Genomic DNA, 18047 nt, shown 5'->3' with positions numbered 1-18047 from the left:
CTCCTAATTCGGTTATTCACTTTCTGCATTACTTGTTCTAACATATCCTGATTATATTCACTAATCCACTTTCTGTTTCCTATATGGCCAAACATTAAATATTCTGGTACTTCCTCTGTATTCAAATTATGTGTATTATTTAAAAATTACTCTACTTGTGGTATATGTTGCTGCCAAGTTTCGTGTTGATTTTGGCACAGTATCCTTAAATATTTTATAACTTCTTTAATATATCTTTCTGCAGGATTTGCCTGAGGATGTCTGATACTTGTAAAATGAATGTTGATTCCCTTTTTCTCACAAAATGTCCGAAATTTTTGGTTGTTAAAATATGTAGCATTGTCTATTATGCAATTTCTAAATGGTCCTATTTCTTCGAAAAATTGATTAATATATAATTTTAATGTTTTAACATTTGTTCTGGAGTAGGGATATAGTTTAATAAATTTTGTATATAAATCAACTATCACTAGTATATGCTTTTTTCCTGTTGGACTGAGAACTAAATTTGAAATAAAATCCATGGAAACGGTATTTAGTTTTTCATATACAACATTAGATTTATATGTGTTCTGGTTTTTGAAATTCTTTTCTTTGTTTAGTTGACATATTGGGCATTGGGTAGTAATTTCCTTTGCTATACTTATGTCATTCTTTGCAAAATAATTGTCCCTAAATAGCATCCATAGCTTTCTTGAACCAATATGCATATAATTGTTATGTAAATTTTTCAATATTTTCTTTGCTAAAGTTCTAGTTATTACATATACTTCTATGCCATTTATTATTTTATAATATACCCCATCTTTCCTAAGGACTTTTTTTTTCACTCAAATTGATCTGATCTCTTATAATTTCTTCTTTAGAATATAATCCAGTACTTTCTACTAATTGATTTAATCCAATTTTTATTGTTCGCTGCCCTTTTTGTGATGTATTTTCTAACCTTGATAAAGCATCTGCCACTATATTGGATTTTCCAGAAATGTATTTGATTTCAAATGAGTATTCACTCAATATTAGACTCCACCGATGTATTCTACTGTTTCCATATTTGTTATTTAATATAGATGTTAAAGCTTGGTGATCTGTTTCTATTGTAAATTCATTACCCAACAAATAAAATCTTAATTTTGTGACACAGTGTATTATACTTGCTAGTTCTAATTCTGAAACTGAGTAACCCTTTTCATGTGGCTTTGTAATTCTTGAAATGAATTGTATTGGGTATTCGACCCCATCATGTATTTGTAATAATACCCCTGATAATCTCTCTATGGATGCATCTGTTCTTAATATGAATGGCTGTGTGTAGTCAGGATAATATATTTTTAAATTTGACAGAAAAATGTTTTTAATTTCTTGGAATGCTAGTTCTCTTCTCTGATCCCATCTCCATTTTACACCTTTTCTCAGTAGTTCAAGTAATGGAATTTCTTTTATACTTAGATCTGGTATCATCCTTTTATAATAATTAATTATTCCAATAAATCCTCTTAAAGTTCTTAAATTGTGTGGTGTTTTATATTCCTGAATGACTTGTGTCCGTTCTGGATCCATTTCGATTCCCTTAGTATTAAGTTTATAACCTAGATATATGACTTCTTTTTGAAAAAATGTACATTTTTCTTGATTTATTTTTAGTCCAACTTTGTCTAATCTATTTATTATAATTTTTAGGTGTTTCTCATGATCTTCAGCCGTTTTAGAAAAAATTAATATATCATCAATGTAGTGAATTACAAAATGTTCATATTGATCCAAAATATCATGAAGACATCTACATAGAGCACTGCAAAATGATTGAAGTCCAAATGGTACTACTTTGAATTGATATACTACTCCATCTATCTGAAATCCTGTATACTGTCTACTTTTTCTTTCTAGAGGTATTAACCAAAAACTATGCTGTAAATCGATTTTAGTGAAAAATGACATTCCTGTAATTCTTCCTAGTATTCCATCTATACTCATTGGTGCTTCAAATTGCTTTTCAGTAATCTTGTTAATATTCCTTGCATCCAAACATAACCTGATTTCACCTGATCTTTTTCGTACTACTACTATGGGGTTAATAAAACGTGTGTCTGCCTTCTCAATGATCCCATCTTCTAACATATTATTAATTGTTTTGTTTACTTCTTCACTATATTTATATGGTATTGGGTATGATTTTGTTTTAAAATCTTTTTCTTCTTTAACTTTTATACTATGGATATAATTTTGTGCAATTCTATTTTCTTTATTGACAAGTCCCTTGTGTTGCTGCAATATGGAAATGACTATTGATTTATATTCTTCAGGGCAATTTAAAACTTTCATCATATCTTCTTCTTTACAAATAACATTATTCTTCATTATGTACTCATTATTCCTTGCTTCCAATTTTACGCACTCCGCCTCGTAGGCATCCATCTGCTTAAAATTTCCATTCCTTAAATATTCACTACAATAATTATTCTTTACATTCTTTTGGGACATTTCCCTATCATCAAAATACATTTCTTCTTCATAAACATCATTATTTTCTTTTAATAATATCCTATCAACTCTTATTCCTTCTTCCACCTCATCTTTCTGCATAAATTTAATTATTTGCCCTTCCAAAGTTACCATTTTTTCTTCAAAATCTATCTTTACTTTCTTCTTTTCCAATTCATCATTTCCCATTAATATATCAACACATAAATCCTTGACAATAAATCCTTGCATATTAATTTCTTTATTAAGAATATTAATTTTAAAATTGGCTAGTTTATCAATTTCACCCAACTTCTTATTATTTGCACCAATAATTTTAATTTTTGGAATCTTTATTATATCTGATAGTTTTAATGTATTAAAAATAAAATTCTCCGAGACTAATGTACTTTCTGAACCAGTATCTATCATAATTTTAATCATTTTATTTTTGGCCAAAGCATTTATATAAATTAAATTAATAGATTCAATAATTTTCTCTTCATCTAAAGAAATAAATTCAGAAGGTTTTTCATAATAGCAATGGCCTAACTTGTAATTCAGAAAGTTTACTGCACAAAATTTTGATTATTAGAATTGTCAGATTGTATCTGACCACTTGGATCTGATGTCCTATGTCTTTCCCTACTATGACTTCTACTCACATTTTCTTGCCTTGTACTATTTCGTTCCCTGTCTTCGCAGCTTCTATTCCTTCGAACACAATTTACCTGTCTGTTATAGTTAGGTCGCTCTGTATTTCTTCTATTGTTAAAATCTTGTCTATTATTATTAGTACTGTTATTAAAATGTTGTCTATTATAATTAGTATTATTATTAAAATTTTGTCTATTATAACTAGTATTATTATTAAAGTTCTGTCTATTTGGATTACTGTTAGTATTATTAAAATTTTGTAAACTATCACCATACCTAGTATTATTGTTATATGATTGTCTATATTGTTGATTATCATTTTTATTATATTGTAAGTTATTGTTGTTTTTTCTGTTGTTATTATTACTTGTGATATTGCCTCTTTGTATTCTTTGAATAAAATTAATAAAACTATCTATTGTTTGAATATTTTGTACAGTTACGGTTTGCACAACATCAGCATCAAAATGTCTAGATACATTTAAGACTGTTTCATCCTCTCTAAGTGGTGGTTCTAAATATTTTGCAACTGTTATCAATTTCAATGCATAATCTACCATATTTGATTTTAAATTTTGATTATACTTTCCAAAATATAGAATTTCTCTAAACTTTGCTTGCTCTAATTCACCCCAATAATAATTTAAAAATTTATTTTCAAATGTTTGAAAGTTATCTAAATCATTTTCAATACTAGCAAACCAAGTTGCTGCATTGTCATTTAATGTCATTCTAATATAATCTTTAATATCATTAATATTATTCACAAATCTTAATTTATGTTTTAAACTATTTATGTATACTCTAGGATGCAAATTTTTTATATTACCAGAGAATTTAATCCCAGTCTCATTTGTTAAATTTAAGTAAGGTCTTCCTATGTCTCTCATTTGTGAAATATCATCTATTCTCTGTTCCACATTTCTTATTTGATTATTATTTATTTGGATATTTTGTTGTATATCGTCTAATTTTTCTTCTGTGTTTCTCCTGTCTTCGTTAATTTTTACTTCTAAGTTACATTTCTGTAACTCTATTTTCTGTTCTATATCTATCTTATTATCTTGAATAATCCTCTTTACTTCTGTCCTCTCATTTTCTATCCTTTTCTTGTAGTCATTCCGTATAATTTTTATTTCATTTGCTACTTTTTTCTCTGCAGCTTCAAGTTTTTTATCCATTTGTTTTTCTATTTGTTTTACAATTTTATTATTATTATCTTCTATTTTCTTTTCTAATTTTCTATAATTCTCTTCTAATTTCTGTTCCATTTTTTTCATGTCTTCTTTGACTTCTTTAGAATTCTCTTCCAATTTTTTTATGTCTTCTTTGATTTCTTTTGAATTCTCTTCCATTTTTTTCGTATTCTCTTCCATTGTCTTGTTCATCTGCATCATTAATGACATCAAAGCTGCCATATTGACATTTTCCTCTCTTTCTGGATTCATTTCTGCAGTATCTTGTGGAACTTGAACTAAACTCTCCTCTTGTATAGGTTGTGTTTCTACTTCCACATCTTCTTCATTATTTTTGCTTCTTGTACCTTTCTTTCCTCGAGACATTTTGAGACTTTACTTGTTCAAATATATTTAAAAATAAAATCTATAATTTTTTCTTTCTACTGATAATTAATTTAATTATATGAGAGCACTTATCTTCCCAAACTAATTCTTTTAAATAGAGAGCCAACGCGTTGGGTGCCAAAATTGTTATGATGTGTTTTTTGTTTGAATGATGAGCAATGAGTATTTTTAATAATATAGGGTTTTTATCGCGGTTCTCAAAGAATTAGTTTGTAAGTACTTTTTTAAATTATCTTTATTATAACTATTATGAAACACACATATATATCTAACCTAGCCAATGTAATTTAAAATAAACTATCTTTAAATTGATGTTCTTATAAAACTAATTAAATTCTATAGATAATGTTAAATTTAAACAAACTATCTTCAAAATTGAAATTGTTATAACACTAACTAAATTATATTAACAAAATTTTGTACCTTTCTTTCACTGAATGCCTAAATGAACTGTTTTCCACTATATAGATTCTAATCATCACTGAATGTCTTCGTACTTCGGTTATCCTTGTTTTTGTGAAATTACTTTTTCCAATTATCAGCTTCTACCAATTTAAGATATAGTTTTCTTCACCAGCATTTCTACACCACCAAGCAAACCAGCAAACACCATTTATATTTATTCTTCTTTTCAATATACCAATATCCAATTATTATAAGTTGATTTATACTAATCTCCAATCATAATATAATTTTAATTCCTTCCAATGTCCATCCAATATTCTTCTAATATACTTTTATAATCTTCAATAATTATTTGTGTATAATTATAAATGTGCATTAAATATATGCATAATTTTTAATCTTCATTTAACTCACTATATTAAACTATTGGACTATCTCCAACTAACTTTCATATTTCTTATTAAACTGCTTGACTGACTTACTAAAACTGTGAACAATTGACTTCATTAACTAATTGTGTCTATCTTCTACTAACTTTCATAATAAACTGCTTGACTTCTGACTAAAAACTGCCATCTTGAATCCAAATCACGGGTATTTATATCTTTTTGGATCCTCTAGAATCATCTGGTAAGAGATCATGTTCCATTCGTTCTATTAACTTCTATATAGATGTTCTCGAAAAAAATATCTGTTCGATCCACCGCCATAATCATTATTCCAGAATGTTCGACCGTAAACAATGGTCACACTCTGCACTCTGGAGAATTCGTTAATGTTCCATTAATAATTTTGTTGACATTTAGGCTTTTCAGATCAGAATAAACATTCAAATTAGTAACTAACACTCTAATTTAATAAAATCCACATTTCAAACAATATAACCCCACTTTATATTTCTTATAATTCTTAATTTCTATCTGTCACTTCGAGAGTATTTTTGGTTGCCTATGCACATGGCTCACTTAAATCTATTTACAACATTAAAATACAACTTTTTACAATTATTATATGCTAATTTCTTAAAATGCCCTCACATAAATATATTTTTATAAAATTCTCTAGTATATAACTTATTTAAAATAATCAAATACTTTTTTATATCTAATATTATGTAGTATATAACTTATAAATTATTTTCTATAAACCCCAATCGTATCAATATATATATATATATATATATATATATATATATATATATATATATATATATATATATATATATATATATATATATATAGTGTAGTTCAGTACCCTTTTTGGAGTCCTCGTGTTCGGCATCCTTTCTAGGTGACCTCGCCATCTTAGTCTCTGTGCCTTTATGACTCCTATTATGTTAGGTTGATTATATAATTTCTTTAACTCATCATTTGATCTTCTTATCCATAAACCGTCCCTTATTATTCCTCCATATATCTTCCTCAGGATTTTCCTTTCCCATATCTCCAGTAAATTTTGTTCATTTTTTGTCATTGTCCGTGTCTCACTGCAGTACGTTACTATTGGTTGTATAGTTGTTTTGTATAACTGTATTTTTGCCGTTCTTGGTAAAAACTTGCTTTTCAACATTCCACTAAGAGCATGTGAGCTACACTGAACTACACTATAACTTTAAACAAGAGAAAAGGAAGACCAAAAAATAGATGGAATCAGGAGGTAGAAAAAGATATGGAAGAAATTGGACTAGAAGGCCAGAAAAGAAAAATGAATAACAAAAAGGAATGGAAAAAAATCACATATCGAGCCAGAGAAGATCTCAGTATATAAAGGAAAGCGAAAATGAAAAAAGAACAAACTTTTTAAGCCATGGGCCTCTAAGGCCTTTAGTGCTATTGTATATATATATATATATATATATATATATATATATATATATATATATATATATATATATATATATATATATATATATACATACAGGGTGGTCCTTAAGTAATTGTACAAAAAAAAACCATAGATTCTACACTTTAAAATATTGCGATTTAAGTCAAATTGCTTTAATAAAAATGTTGATATTAAGAAAGATACAGGGTGTTAAAGTGGAAATAAAATTTTAATTTTCACTATAACTTTCATGTTTGTGAACATTTATGTATAAAAGTTCATAACTGGGTACTATTGATCATCAGAAATTATAATCTGATGCACACTTTAATGTAGCTGATAGAGGGCGCCACATATACCACATATGTGGCATACATTTGCACTTAACTTTTTTGCTTTTTAAGTTACCGGTGTTTGTGATAAAAAATATTAAAGATACATTATTTTACCAAAAAAAGGTATACTTGTTAATAACTTCAAAACTCAACAGTTTTCGAGATAATCGCATTTTACAAATCAACTACATAATTCAGATTTAATGCAATTACTCCAGGCAACGAAAGAAAATTAGACAAAAACATCAATACTTCTGAATTTTGGTATAAAATGCCTTCAATAAAGTTAATAGTTAACGAAATATTAAATAAAATAAATATATTAGCAGGATAGAATAGTAGGATTTGACAAAATAACGGAATAATTGGATTTTACATCAAATATTTTACGTTTTGTATTAAATTAAAGTCATAATCAAAATATTTTATTAATAAACCAAATTAAGAAACAGTTAAACTTAATAACATCAAACTTTTTGTCAAAGTAAGAGTTCGATTTGCCCACCATTTTCTTTAATTCATTTGTCAATACATTCCATAAAAGATCGTCTCATATTAAATAGCATCATTGGTTCTAAAGAAACTGCTGCAGTGTTTATAAGTATTATAAGTATAACATATAATAAACATAATATAATAATAAAGTATTTGTTTGGGAATTTTATGAATTAAATAATTATATTAATATCTCACCACATGACCAAGGAATATGACTACCACGAATAATCCAACGTTCAGGAAAGTTGTATTTAATTATGTTCTCAATGCACTTTTCTCTATAACGTGGTGGTGTACCAATCAATAAACTCATTTTATAAAAAATGTAAGTAAAGCTCACCATTCAAATTACAAGGTAATTCGCATGTCCATAAAAAATAATTACAAATGGTACCAAACCATACGATATGCATTTTAAACATGAATTTTAAATAAACGTATGGTTTGGAACAATTGGTAATTATTTTTTACGGACATGCAAATTACCTTGTAATTTGAACGGTGAGATTTATTTACATTTTTTATAAAATGATTTTATTTGATTTATTGGAAGAATTGTCATCAAACTTAAGGCGAAATATGTGCAATTTTTGCAAGATGGTACACCATTACATTATACAGTGAGGGCAGTGAAAACATACTTAAATACAACTTTCCTGAACGTTGGATTGTTCGTGGTAGTCATATTCCTTGGTCATGTGGTGAGATATTAATATAATTACTTAATGCATTAAAATCCTAAAAGAATACTTATTATTATACTTATAATACTTATTATAAATACTGCAGCAGTTTCTTTAGAACCAATAATGCTATTTGATATGAGACGATCTTTTATGGAATGTATTGACAAATGAATTAAAGAAAATGGTGGACATATTGAACACTTACTTTGACAAAAAGTTTAATGTTATTTAGTTTAACTATTTCTTAAATTGGTTTATAAATAAAATATTTTGATTATCACTTTAATTTAATACAAAACGTAAAATGTTTGATGTAAAATCCAATTATTCTGTTATTTTGTCAAATCCTACTATTCTATCCTGCTAATATATTTATTTTATTTAATATTTCGTTAACTATTAGCTTTATTAAAGGCATTTTATACCAAAATTTAGAAGTATTGATGTTTTTGTCTAATTTTCTTTCGTTGCTTGGAGTAATTGCGTTAAATCTGAATTATGCAGTTGATTTGTAAAATGCGATTATCTCGAAAACTGTTGAGTTTTGGAGTTATTAACAGGTACATCTTTTTTTTTATTAAAATAATGTATCTTTAATATTTTATATCACAAACACCGGTAACCTAAACAGCAAAAAAGTTAAGTGCAAATGTATGCCACATATGTGGTATATGTGGCGCCCCCTACCAGCTACATTAAAGAATGCATCAAATTATAATTTATGATATTCAATAGTACCCAGTTATGAATTTTGATACATAAATATTCACAAACATAAAAGTTATAGCGAAAATTAAAATTTTAAATTTCCACTTTAACACCCTGTATCTTTCTTAATATTTATTATTAAAGCATTTTATTAAAGCAATTTGGCTTAAATCGTAGAATCTACGGTTTCTTTTTGTACAATTACTTAAAGACCACCCTGTATATATATATATATATATATATATATATATATATATATAGCATAACAATATATATATATATATATATATATATATATATATATATATATATATAGCATAACAATATAATATATATATATATATAGCATAACAATATATATATATATATATATATATATATATATATATATATATATATATATATATATATATATATATATATATATATATATATTGTTATGCTATGTAAAATTAAAAATAATATTGGTTTGCTCTTAATATATTTCAAAGTATAAAATATAATAATTCAAAATATTTCAACTGATAAACTATAAAAGATATTTAGAAGAAATGAAAGTCCATTATCTTTGGATTACCTGAGGTAAACAAAAATTTAAAGATATGCATAAATTATTTTCTTTGTAAAATATATTTAAGTGAACGTAGTGAAATAATAGAACAATGCAAATGGATTTTCCAAATAGACTTGTACGCCGATACGGTGAATAAGACAATAGAATCGAAATATTTAAAATGTATAATTCTCCATTAGTTTTTAAGAATTTGTAGAACCGATTAGCATGTTAATAGTTTTTAGGAAATTTATAATTGTAGGTAAAATTGTTTGTTTGTTATCTAAATGGTAGATGGGGATACGTATGACGAGCTTTGATTGGAGGAGATTAAAAAAGGTGGGATAGCTATGTAGGAAGGAGAGTTTAGATAGATTTTTGAGGGAGAAAAGATAATCAGATGTTTTCCAAGGGTGCAAGGCGAACAGTCGTTGTTCTTTGGCGGTTCCAAGTGATAGTAAGCATTAGAAGTGAATGTTTGTGAGTTTTCGTGGACTAAGTGTATCCTGACGGAAGCTGATCCAGTAAAATATTGTAAGTCATACTTTTCTACTTATATATTCCAAGAGTCACTGTTCAGGCCGGGACGAGAGATTCAGTTTATCGAGAGGAGAAGAGGCTAGCATCTTTTGAACGATACGTGCATCTGAAGGAGATCATTGAAGACGAGAGGCTCGCAATAATTTGTTGTAAGATTGCTGATTACCTAGGGAACTGCTAAGAATAGATATTGTAGGCTACAAGGAATAAGGATTTGGACAACTCATCATCAGAGAGATAGTTTTTTTTACCATTCGTCAGTTTTTCTTTATCAACAAAGTTTTTTTTAATTGATTCAGAAAAGATAGAAATATTTATCAGGAGATATAGAACAACAATTTTGATTTGAAATTTTAATTTATATAGTATATAACATTAATTTTTGAAGGTTCACGTACGTAGAACAAAATTTTGATAATCATTGTATGAGAGATTTTTTGTTGAAGATATTTGAGTGTGAATTTTATTTCAATATATAATTTTGTATCATATATGACTATTATTCCGGTATTCCTTAGACCTTACCTATCATATGTAAAGCATAGATATTGAAGCACGAATATAACCCTGAGATAAGAGAATTAAATAGTGTGATAAAATCATAATTGCATCATTTAAATAAGTTTAATTAATTAATTAATTAGCTAATTAATTGCTTGGCGCACCTCTGACCTTTAATATCACATTAATATATATATATATATATATATATATATATATATATATATATATATATATGATTGATTAACATATTAAAGATATTAAAGTAATATAAACACTTACTCTGCTATCGATTTCGGTAATGGCTGATCAAACAACTGTTTGTTCAAATCATCATCTTCTTCCTTACTTCTTATAGTATTTTTTTCTTTGAAAGGTCTTATAGAGTCCTCCCACCAATTGGAATCTATTCTTAATTTGCGTGTAACAGTATTAAAGTTTTTGCAGTAACGCATACTAACATCTTTAATAGTGTGATCGTTGTTCCATGCTACTACATAACTTACTGGGTGAGTGGCTCTAATCTAAAAAAAGTTTGTATACTATACAAATCGTATTAAGAAAAGCTTTTTATTAGTGTTAGTGTTAACGGGCCACCGTACCCTGTGTCTCGAAATAACATTTTACTAGTTTTTCTCCAGTTGTGTATAATATTGTCAAAAGTATTGTTAAATATGGAAGTGAAAGATGGTCACTAAAGGAGAAAACCATAAAGACTTTGGAAGCAACAGAAATGGATTATTTGAGGAGACGGCTGGTAACATGTATATGTACATATATGATATATATATATATATATATATATATATATATATATATATATATATATATATATCTATATATATATATATATATATATATATATATATATACACTTGCGTGCATAGAAATCGGCCCACTGTAAACTTTTGACTTTAACTATATTTTTTTCAAGAAATATTCATCAGATCACAAAAACAAATATACTGTTTGAAAGACAATTTAATATGCTTTAATGTGAGTATAAATTTATCAAGAAGGCTTATCGTTTACATGCGTAGTAACCGGTAAACAAATGAAACGTGTTTATGTGGTGATTGTCACGAAAATAACAAATTTGTCTAATTGTAAAAGTATTGCCTTTGCAAGTGAAATTTGCATATTATTCGTTTTTCATAATCTCAGCAGTGTTCAAGTGTGTTAGTTTAATGCATACTACACCACAAAAAGCCGCCCAAGTTATTGCTCTAATCGAAAATGGACTTAGTCAGCGAGCTGTTAAGATTAAACACCAAAGAGGCGTGACGGGTTTCTTTGATATTACACTATTTTATTACTTTATTAGGTACTACAACTGTAATAAAATACTATTTTTAATATAAATAAAAAGAAATTGGCAGAACGATGGTTCAGAAACCAGAAAAAGAATCTAATATTTTACTTTATTAGTTTTAAATATTTTTTTGCTTTGAGTTAATGTACTCTTAAAAGTTCCGAAAGTAACGGGTATAACATACCGGCTATTGATAATTAAAGTACCGAGTCGTTAAAGATATTAAAAAGTAACGAAAATTTACATACAGTTTCATATATCGCCGACTGACTTTAGTTTTAAAAATCGTCCGTATAGAGGTGTCCGGTGAAGAGAGGTGTCCGTTAAGAGAGACTTAGTGTAGTGTATTTGTTTATTGAAGCCAAAACTGCCGAGACGTGTTTTAGATGTAGACAACTTTATATTTAATGTACTTTCTTATTTTACTATCGGAATGAGGATAGCGACGACAGTAATTATATTCGGCCTCATCTCATAAATAAATAAATTGTAGATCTCCGCCTATGGCTAATTACTCACATTTCAAAGCTAAAAGTATAAACAACCACTCGAAACCTCTTCTCAGCATCTCTGGTCTATACTCTTCAGTCTTCGTTTATGTGATAATTGCTACACACACAGCGCGTAAAATTAATTCGGCAACGAATTACCAAAAAAAAAATCGTCCACGGCGTCATTTATCATATCCAAATTCATAACACCGAGCTTGAAAAGTGATACTCAAGCAGAAATTTCAGATAATGAAAGTCTTCCAAGTGTTGGTTAAAATTGTTGTCTCAGAGGGGAATTAAGATAAGAATATACTAAGTATATAAGGTAGGTGGTAATAAATACTATCGTAGGGTTAACCTGACCGAAATATTCACAATTAATATTTGTCTGTCATGACGAATATTAACAATATTGGAATACTTAATAAATTTTTTCAATTTTTCTTCTTTCACTTGGAAAGTATTCAAGTAAATATTTGTTTATGATGACAAATATCGTCAATAATATAGTTGGCAATACCGTGTATATAATATTATCACATGTGTAAATAACAAATTGTTATTAAGAATAACAAATAAACGTACCTACTATAGGTGTTTGTGTTGACACCTGACTAAAATATTCACAATTAACATTTGTCTGTGATGACGAATACTAACAATATTGGAATACTTAATACAATTTTTTCATTTTTTCTTCTTTCACTTGGAAAGTATTCAAGTAAATATTTGTTTGTGATGTGGTAATACCGTGTATATAATATTATCACATGTGGAAATAAAAAATTGTTATTAAGAATAACAAATAAACTTACCTACTATAGGTGTTTGTGTTGACACCTGACCGAAATATTCACAATTAATATTTGTCTGTGATGGCGAATATAAACAATAGTGGCTTAGTTAATAAATTTTTTATTTATTCTTCATGGTTTCAAATACCAGAAGCTGCGAACATAATACATGCGGCACAAAACAGAGAAACCTATCGTTTGATGGTCGCCAATATAGTTGTTAATACCAAAAAAAAAAAAAAAAAAAAAAAAAAAAAAAAAAAAAAAAAAAAAAAAAAAAAAAAAAAAAAATTATGCAGAAGAAATATTTGTTTGTGATGACAAATATTCAGGACAAAATATTTGTTGGAATAACAAAATTTGTAGAGGAAATGTTCGGGGAACTTATCCTGATAATGAATATTGTTTGTGATAAAAATAATATGGTGAATAATAATATCTATAATACAGTTTGTAGTGACAAACTTAAGCATATGGTTTGAAATAAATAGGTTCAGTAGAATGTAGAATGTTCTGATAGAATGTAGTGCCTCTTGGATTGCAAGAAGACATTTTATCAATTCTGGGTGATGATAATAAAGTAAAGATATCAGTTGCAAGCTCCATACAAACAGATTGCCGCTCGATAGGCTCATATTTTAACTTCCGGACTAGAAGAAAATATCTGCAAGCTTGTGGCTCCTCTAGATATAAATCCGGAAGTAAAAGTAGCAGTAAGTGACTCCACACTTCGCAAAGATGCTCGTTTAGTACTGCTCCAGTAATAAATTGATGCTAGTATGGCAGCTATAGGAATAGCTTTAACAAACATGCTTGGTGAAAAGGAGGGAGGAAAAAAGAGTATAGCGATGCCAGCCGCTTATTGACAAACATATATTATTCAGAGTCAGTATCGCGAAGAGAACTAATAGCCATTAATTTAAATAAAGAAATGGCAGATGTATTAAAGGATACCATAATCACTGAATCGCCTTTTGGTAATGATCTTGACAATAAGGTCAAGACGGCGAAAGAATTGAAGAAATCAGGGCAACAAAAAGGTATTAACATACAGACTGTTTTTATTGATTATTAACACTTTTTGTCTTGGGTAATTGGTGCAGGAAATGAATTAGAAATGACTTACAAGCTCAACAAAAACGTGCCTTTTTATTTTCACATGTTCTTAATGCAACGGCTTGTACATGACTCTCGCGCATCGATCGAATAACAAAAAACTCGATCGAAGCGACCTCGCCCAAAATGCCCAATGTTGGCAGAAAGCAACGTTGCCAGATCGATTTGAAAATTAAAACAAAATAGAAATTATTAGAGAATATGAACATGCCCCCCGCCTTGAAAGAGGGAAGCTTTCAAAGAAAAACATTATAACTGGTAAATATTAAAGAATAAAAATAAAATAGATAATTTCTTAACTTAAAGGTCCTCAAGACTAATAATTTAAAATATAAAGTAAAAATGTTCAGTTCACAAAAACAAGTGTCATTGTATTTATCACTCAGTCTGTAAATTTTTGTCCAGCGGTAATGGACAAATCTTGGGAAATGCCCTTCTCACCAGGCCCTGTTCTGTCTTGATTACAGCAACTCTGCACACGTCATCGGGTCCTTTGATCACGTCCTCTATTCTTCCAAGCTTCCACTTCATCGGAGGAAGGTTATCATCTTTGATTAAAACTAAGGCTCCCCTCCTCAATGAATCATAATGCTGCTTCCATTGTGTACGAGCCTGGAGTTCACTGACATACTCCTTACTCCAGCGATTCCATAGATGCTGCTTAAGTTGTGACAGATGCTGGAATACAGTCAATCGATTATCTTCTTCTCGTGCCACTCCTAGCGGAGATTGGAAATCATCATGGCCACTGCGACTTTGTTAGCAGCGCGCCTAAAAAGTTCAATCGAACTACACCCGAACCATTCACGTAGATTACGAAGCCACGATATTTTTCTTCTTCCCACACTTCTTTTGCCCTTAATTTTGCCCTGCATGATATTTCTTAAAAGTTCGTACTTTTCACCTCTCACAATGTGCCCCAAGTATTCCATCTTTCTAGTTTTTATCTCATTTAGAATTTCGCATCTTTTGTCTAAAGTTTGGAGTACTTGCGTGTTAGTGACGCGGTCCATCCATGATATTCTGAGAATGCGCCTATAGCACCACATCTCAAAAGCTTCGATGTTTTTTGTGGTCAACTGTTTTAGTGTCCAAGCCTCTACTCCATACAACAGGGTAGAAAAGACATAACACCGCAGCATTCGTATTCGTAACTTTATGTTGATATCACGATTGCAAAAGAGTTTGCGCATTCTATTAAAGACTGATCTAGCGATTTCTATTCTACATCTAATCTCTTTTGTTTGATCAGTATCGTCTGTGATCCAAGCACCTAGATATTTATAACAGGACACACGCTCAATCGTTGTATTGTCTATTACAAGATTAGCTCTGATGTTCTTGGATTTCGTGATTACCATAAATTTGGTTTTTTTCAAATTAATTTTCAAGCCGTAACTGTTACAATATATATTGAGACTTTGAACGAGATGTTGTAGTTCTACTAGCGTTCCCGTTAGGAGAACCGTATCGTCAGCATACCTTATATTGTTGATCGTCTCACCATTTATTATCAGACCAAGATCTTCTTCCTCGAGTGCTTGTTCACAAATAGCTTCACTATACAGATTAAACAAAAGTGGCGACAAGATGCATCCCTGCCGGACTCCTCGACGGATTTGAATTTCTTCTGTTAGCCTACCCTCAACCTTCACATTTGCTGTTTGATTCCAATATAGGTTGCATATAATTCGAATATCTCGGCTGTCTATATTTTTCTTTATTAGAATTTGTCTTAGTGGTTCATGTTGTACTTTGTCAAAGGCCTTTTCGAAATCAATAAAGCAGGTGTAAATTTCTTGGTTCATGTCTAAGCATCTCTGTGAGAGAACGTTCATTGCAAACAGAGCCTCCCTTGTACCCAGCCCTTTTCTGAATCCCATCTGAGTGTTACTGATGTCTGCGTCTAATTTCCTATAGATCCTATTATGGATTATTTTCAGGAACAGTTTTAGAGCATGACTCATCAAAGCTATCGTACGATATTCGCTGCATTCCCTTGTATTTGCCTTTTTTGGCAGTAGTATAAAGGTCGAACGGAGCCATTCCCTAGGTATTATTCCAGTTCTATATATTGTGTTAAATAGATCTAGGAGTATTTTAATAGATTCATCGTCCATAAGTTTGAGCAGTTCTACGGGAATTTCATCAGGACCGGGGGCCTTACCACTTTTCGCTTGTTTGATTGCATAATCTATTTCTTCTCTGATTATATCAGGCCCTGTATCATCTGTATATTCGTTTGAGATTTCTTGTCTATCTTTGTCATCAAAAAGTTGTGATATGTATTCTGTCCATCGATTCATTTTTTGTTGTAAATCTGTTATGAGTATACCATCTGTATCTTTGATCTGTCCTATCTGTGTTGTTCTTCTCCTTCCTGTCATTTCTTTAATCTTTTTGTGTACATTAAAAAAGTCATATTTTCGCTCCAGTTGTTCCAACTCCTGGCATTGCTCACTTAGCCATCTTTCTCTAGCTTCTCTTATTTTCTTTTTTATCAGTTTATCTGTTTCTTTGTATCTTATCGGGTTATTTGTTTTGTGTACCCTTCTTTCACACATCAACTGTAGTATTTCCTCATTCATCCATTCTTTATGTTTCCTCTCTTTCGGTGTTAAATTTTCTCTCCCTGCCAGCATTACGGCATGTTTAATATTTTCCCATTTTTGGTCTATGTTATCAGTATTTCTATTCAGTTTCTCTATATTTTGTAAATTTTCTTTGATGTTCACTATTGTTTTCTCTTTTATATGTTGTTCACTCAGTCTTCTCACGTCAATTTGTTTCTGTATGTGTTTTTGAATGATCTTTAGTTTTATTCTTAATGTGACTACTACAGGATTGTGATCCGAGCCTATATCTGCTCCTGGGTAGGTTTTAGCTGAGAGTATAGAGTTGCGGAATCTTTGTCTAATAAGGACAAAGTCAATTTGATTTCTGACTACTCTGCCTTTGGTGTCACTCGGAGATTTCCATGTGTACAGTCTTCTGTTAGGTAACTTGAAAAGAGTGTTAGCAACTACTAACTCCTCCGCTTGACAAAATTGTACCATACGGTCTCCTCGTTCGTTTCGTTCTCCTAATCCATAGTCACCCACATAACCGTCCACACATCCATGTCCAATTTTGGCATTAAAATCGCCCATTACTACTGTAGTGTGATGTTTCTTCATTGATTTTAGAATTTGTTCCAGATCGTAGTAGAAACTTTCAATTTCATCATCATCTTTATCAGCCGTAGGAGCATATACTTGTATAATATTTATAATTTGTTTATTTGACTGAAGTTGTAGTGCCATTATTCTATCAGAGAAGGGAGTAAAGCTTGTTACACAGTTACTGATTTTCTTTGATACCAAGACACCGACACCGTAACGATGAGTTGAACTGATGGTGCCTGAATAATAAAGTGTTCCACTATTATTCGTGCATTTTCCTGATCCTGGCCACTGTACATCACTTATACCTAGGACATCAATTTTAAGGTTTTCCATTTCAAGGGCTACATTAGTTAATTTACCTGCTGCAAAGAGGCTTCTTACATTCCACGTCGCTATTCTTAACATCTTAAGGTGATTGAC

The 18047-nt window shown here is 29.6% G+C and overlaps 1 protein-coding gene across 2 annotated transcripts in view; it reads right to left on the bottom strand.

Moving 5' to 3' along the window:
- Xpc (DNA repair protein complementing XP-C cells homolog) overlaps nt 1-18047 on the bottom strand; it is a 201824-nt gene that overhangs the window by 144705 nt on the left and 39072 nt on the right. For both annotated transcript variants that reach the window (XM_072529819.1, XM_072529820.1), the window contains exon 3: nt 11033-11274. In XM_072529819.1, the coding sequence (XP_072385920.1) occupies nt 11033-11274 (242 nt within the window). The remainder of the gene's footprint in view (nt 1-11032; nt 11275-18047) is intronic.

This window comes from Diabrotica undecimpunctata, chromosome 4 (assembly GCF_040954645.1).
Source record: "Diabrotica undecimpunctata isolate CICGRU chromosome 4, icDiaUnde3, whole genome shotgun sequence".
Taxonomy (NCBI): Eukaryota; Metazoa; Arthropoda; class Insecta; order Coleoptera; family Chrysomelidae; genus Diabrotica; species Diabrotica undecimpunctata.
The sequence above is the reverse complement of the archived record's forward strand: the minus strand, read 5'-3'. Positions and strand labels throughout refer to the sequence as shown.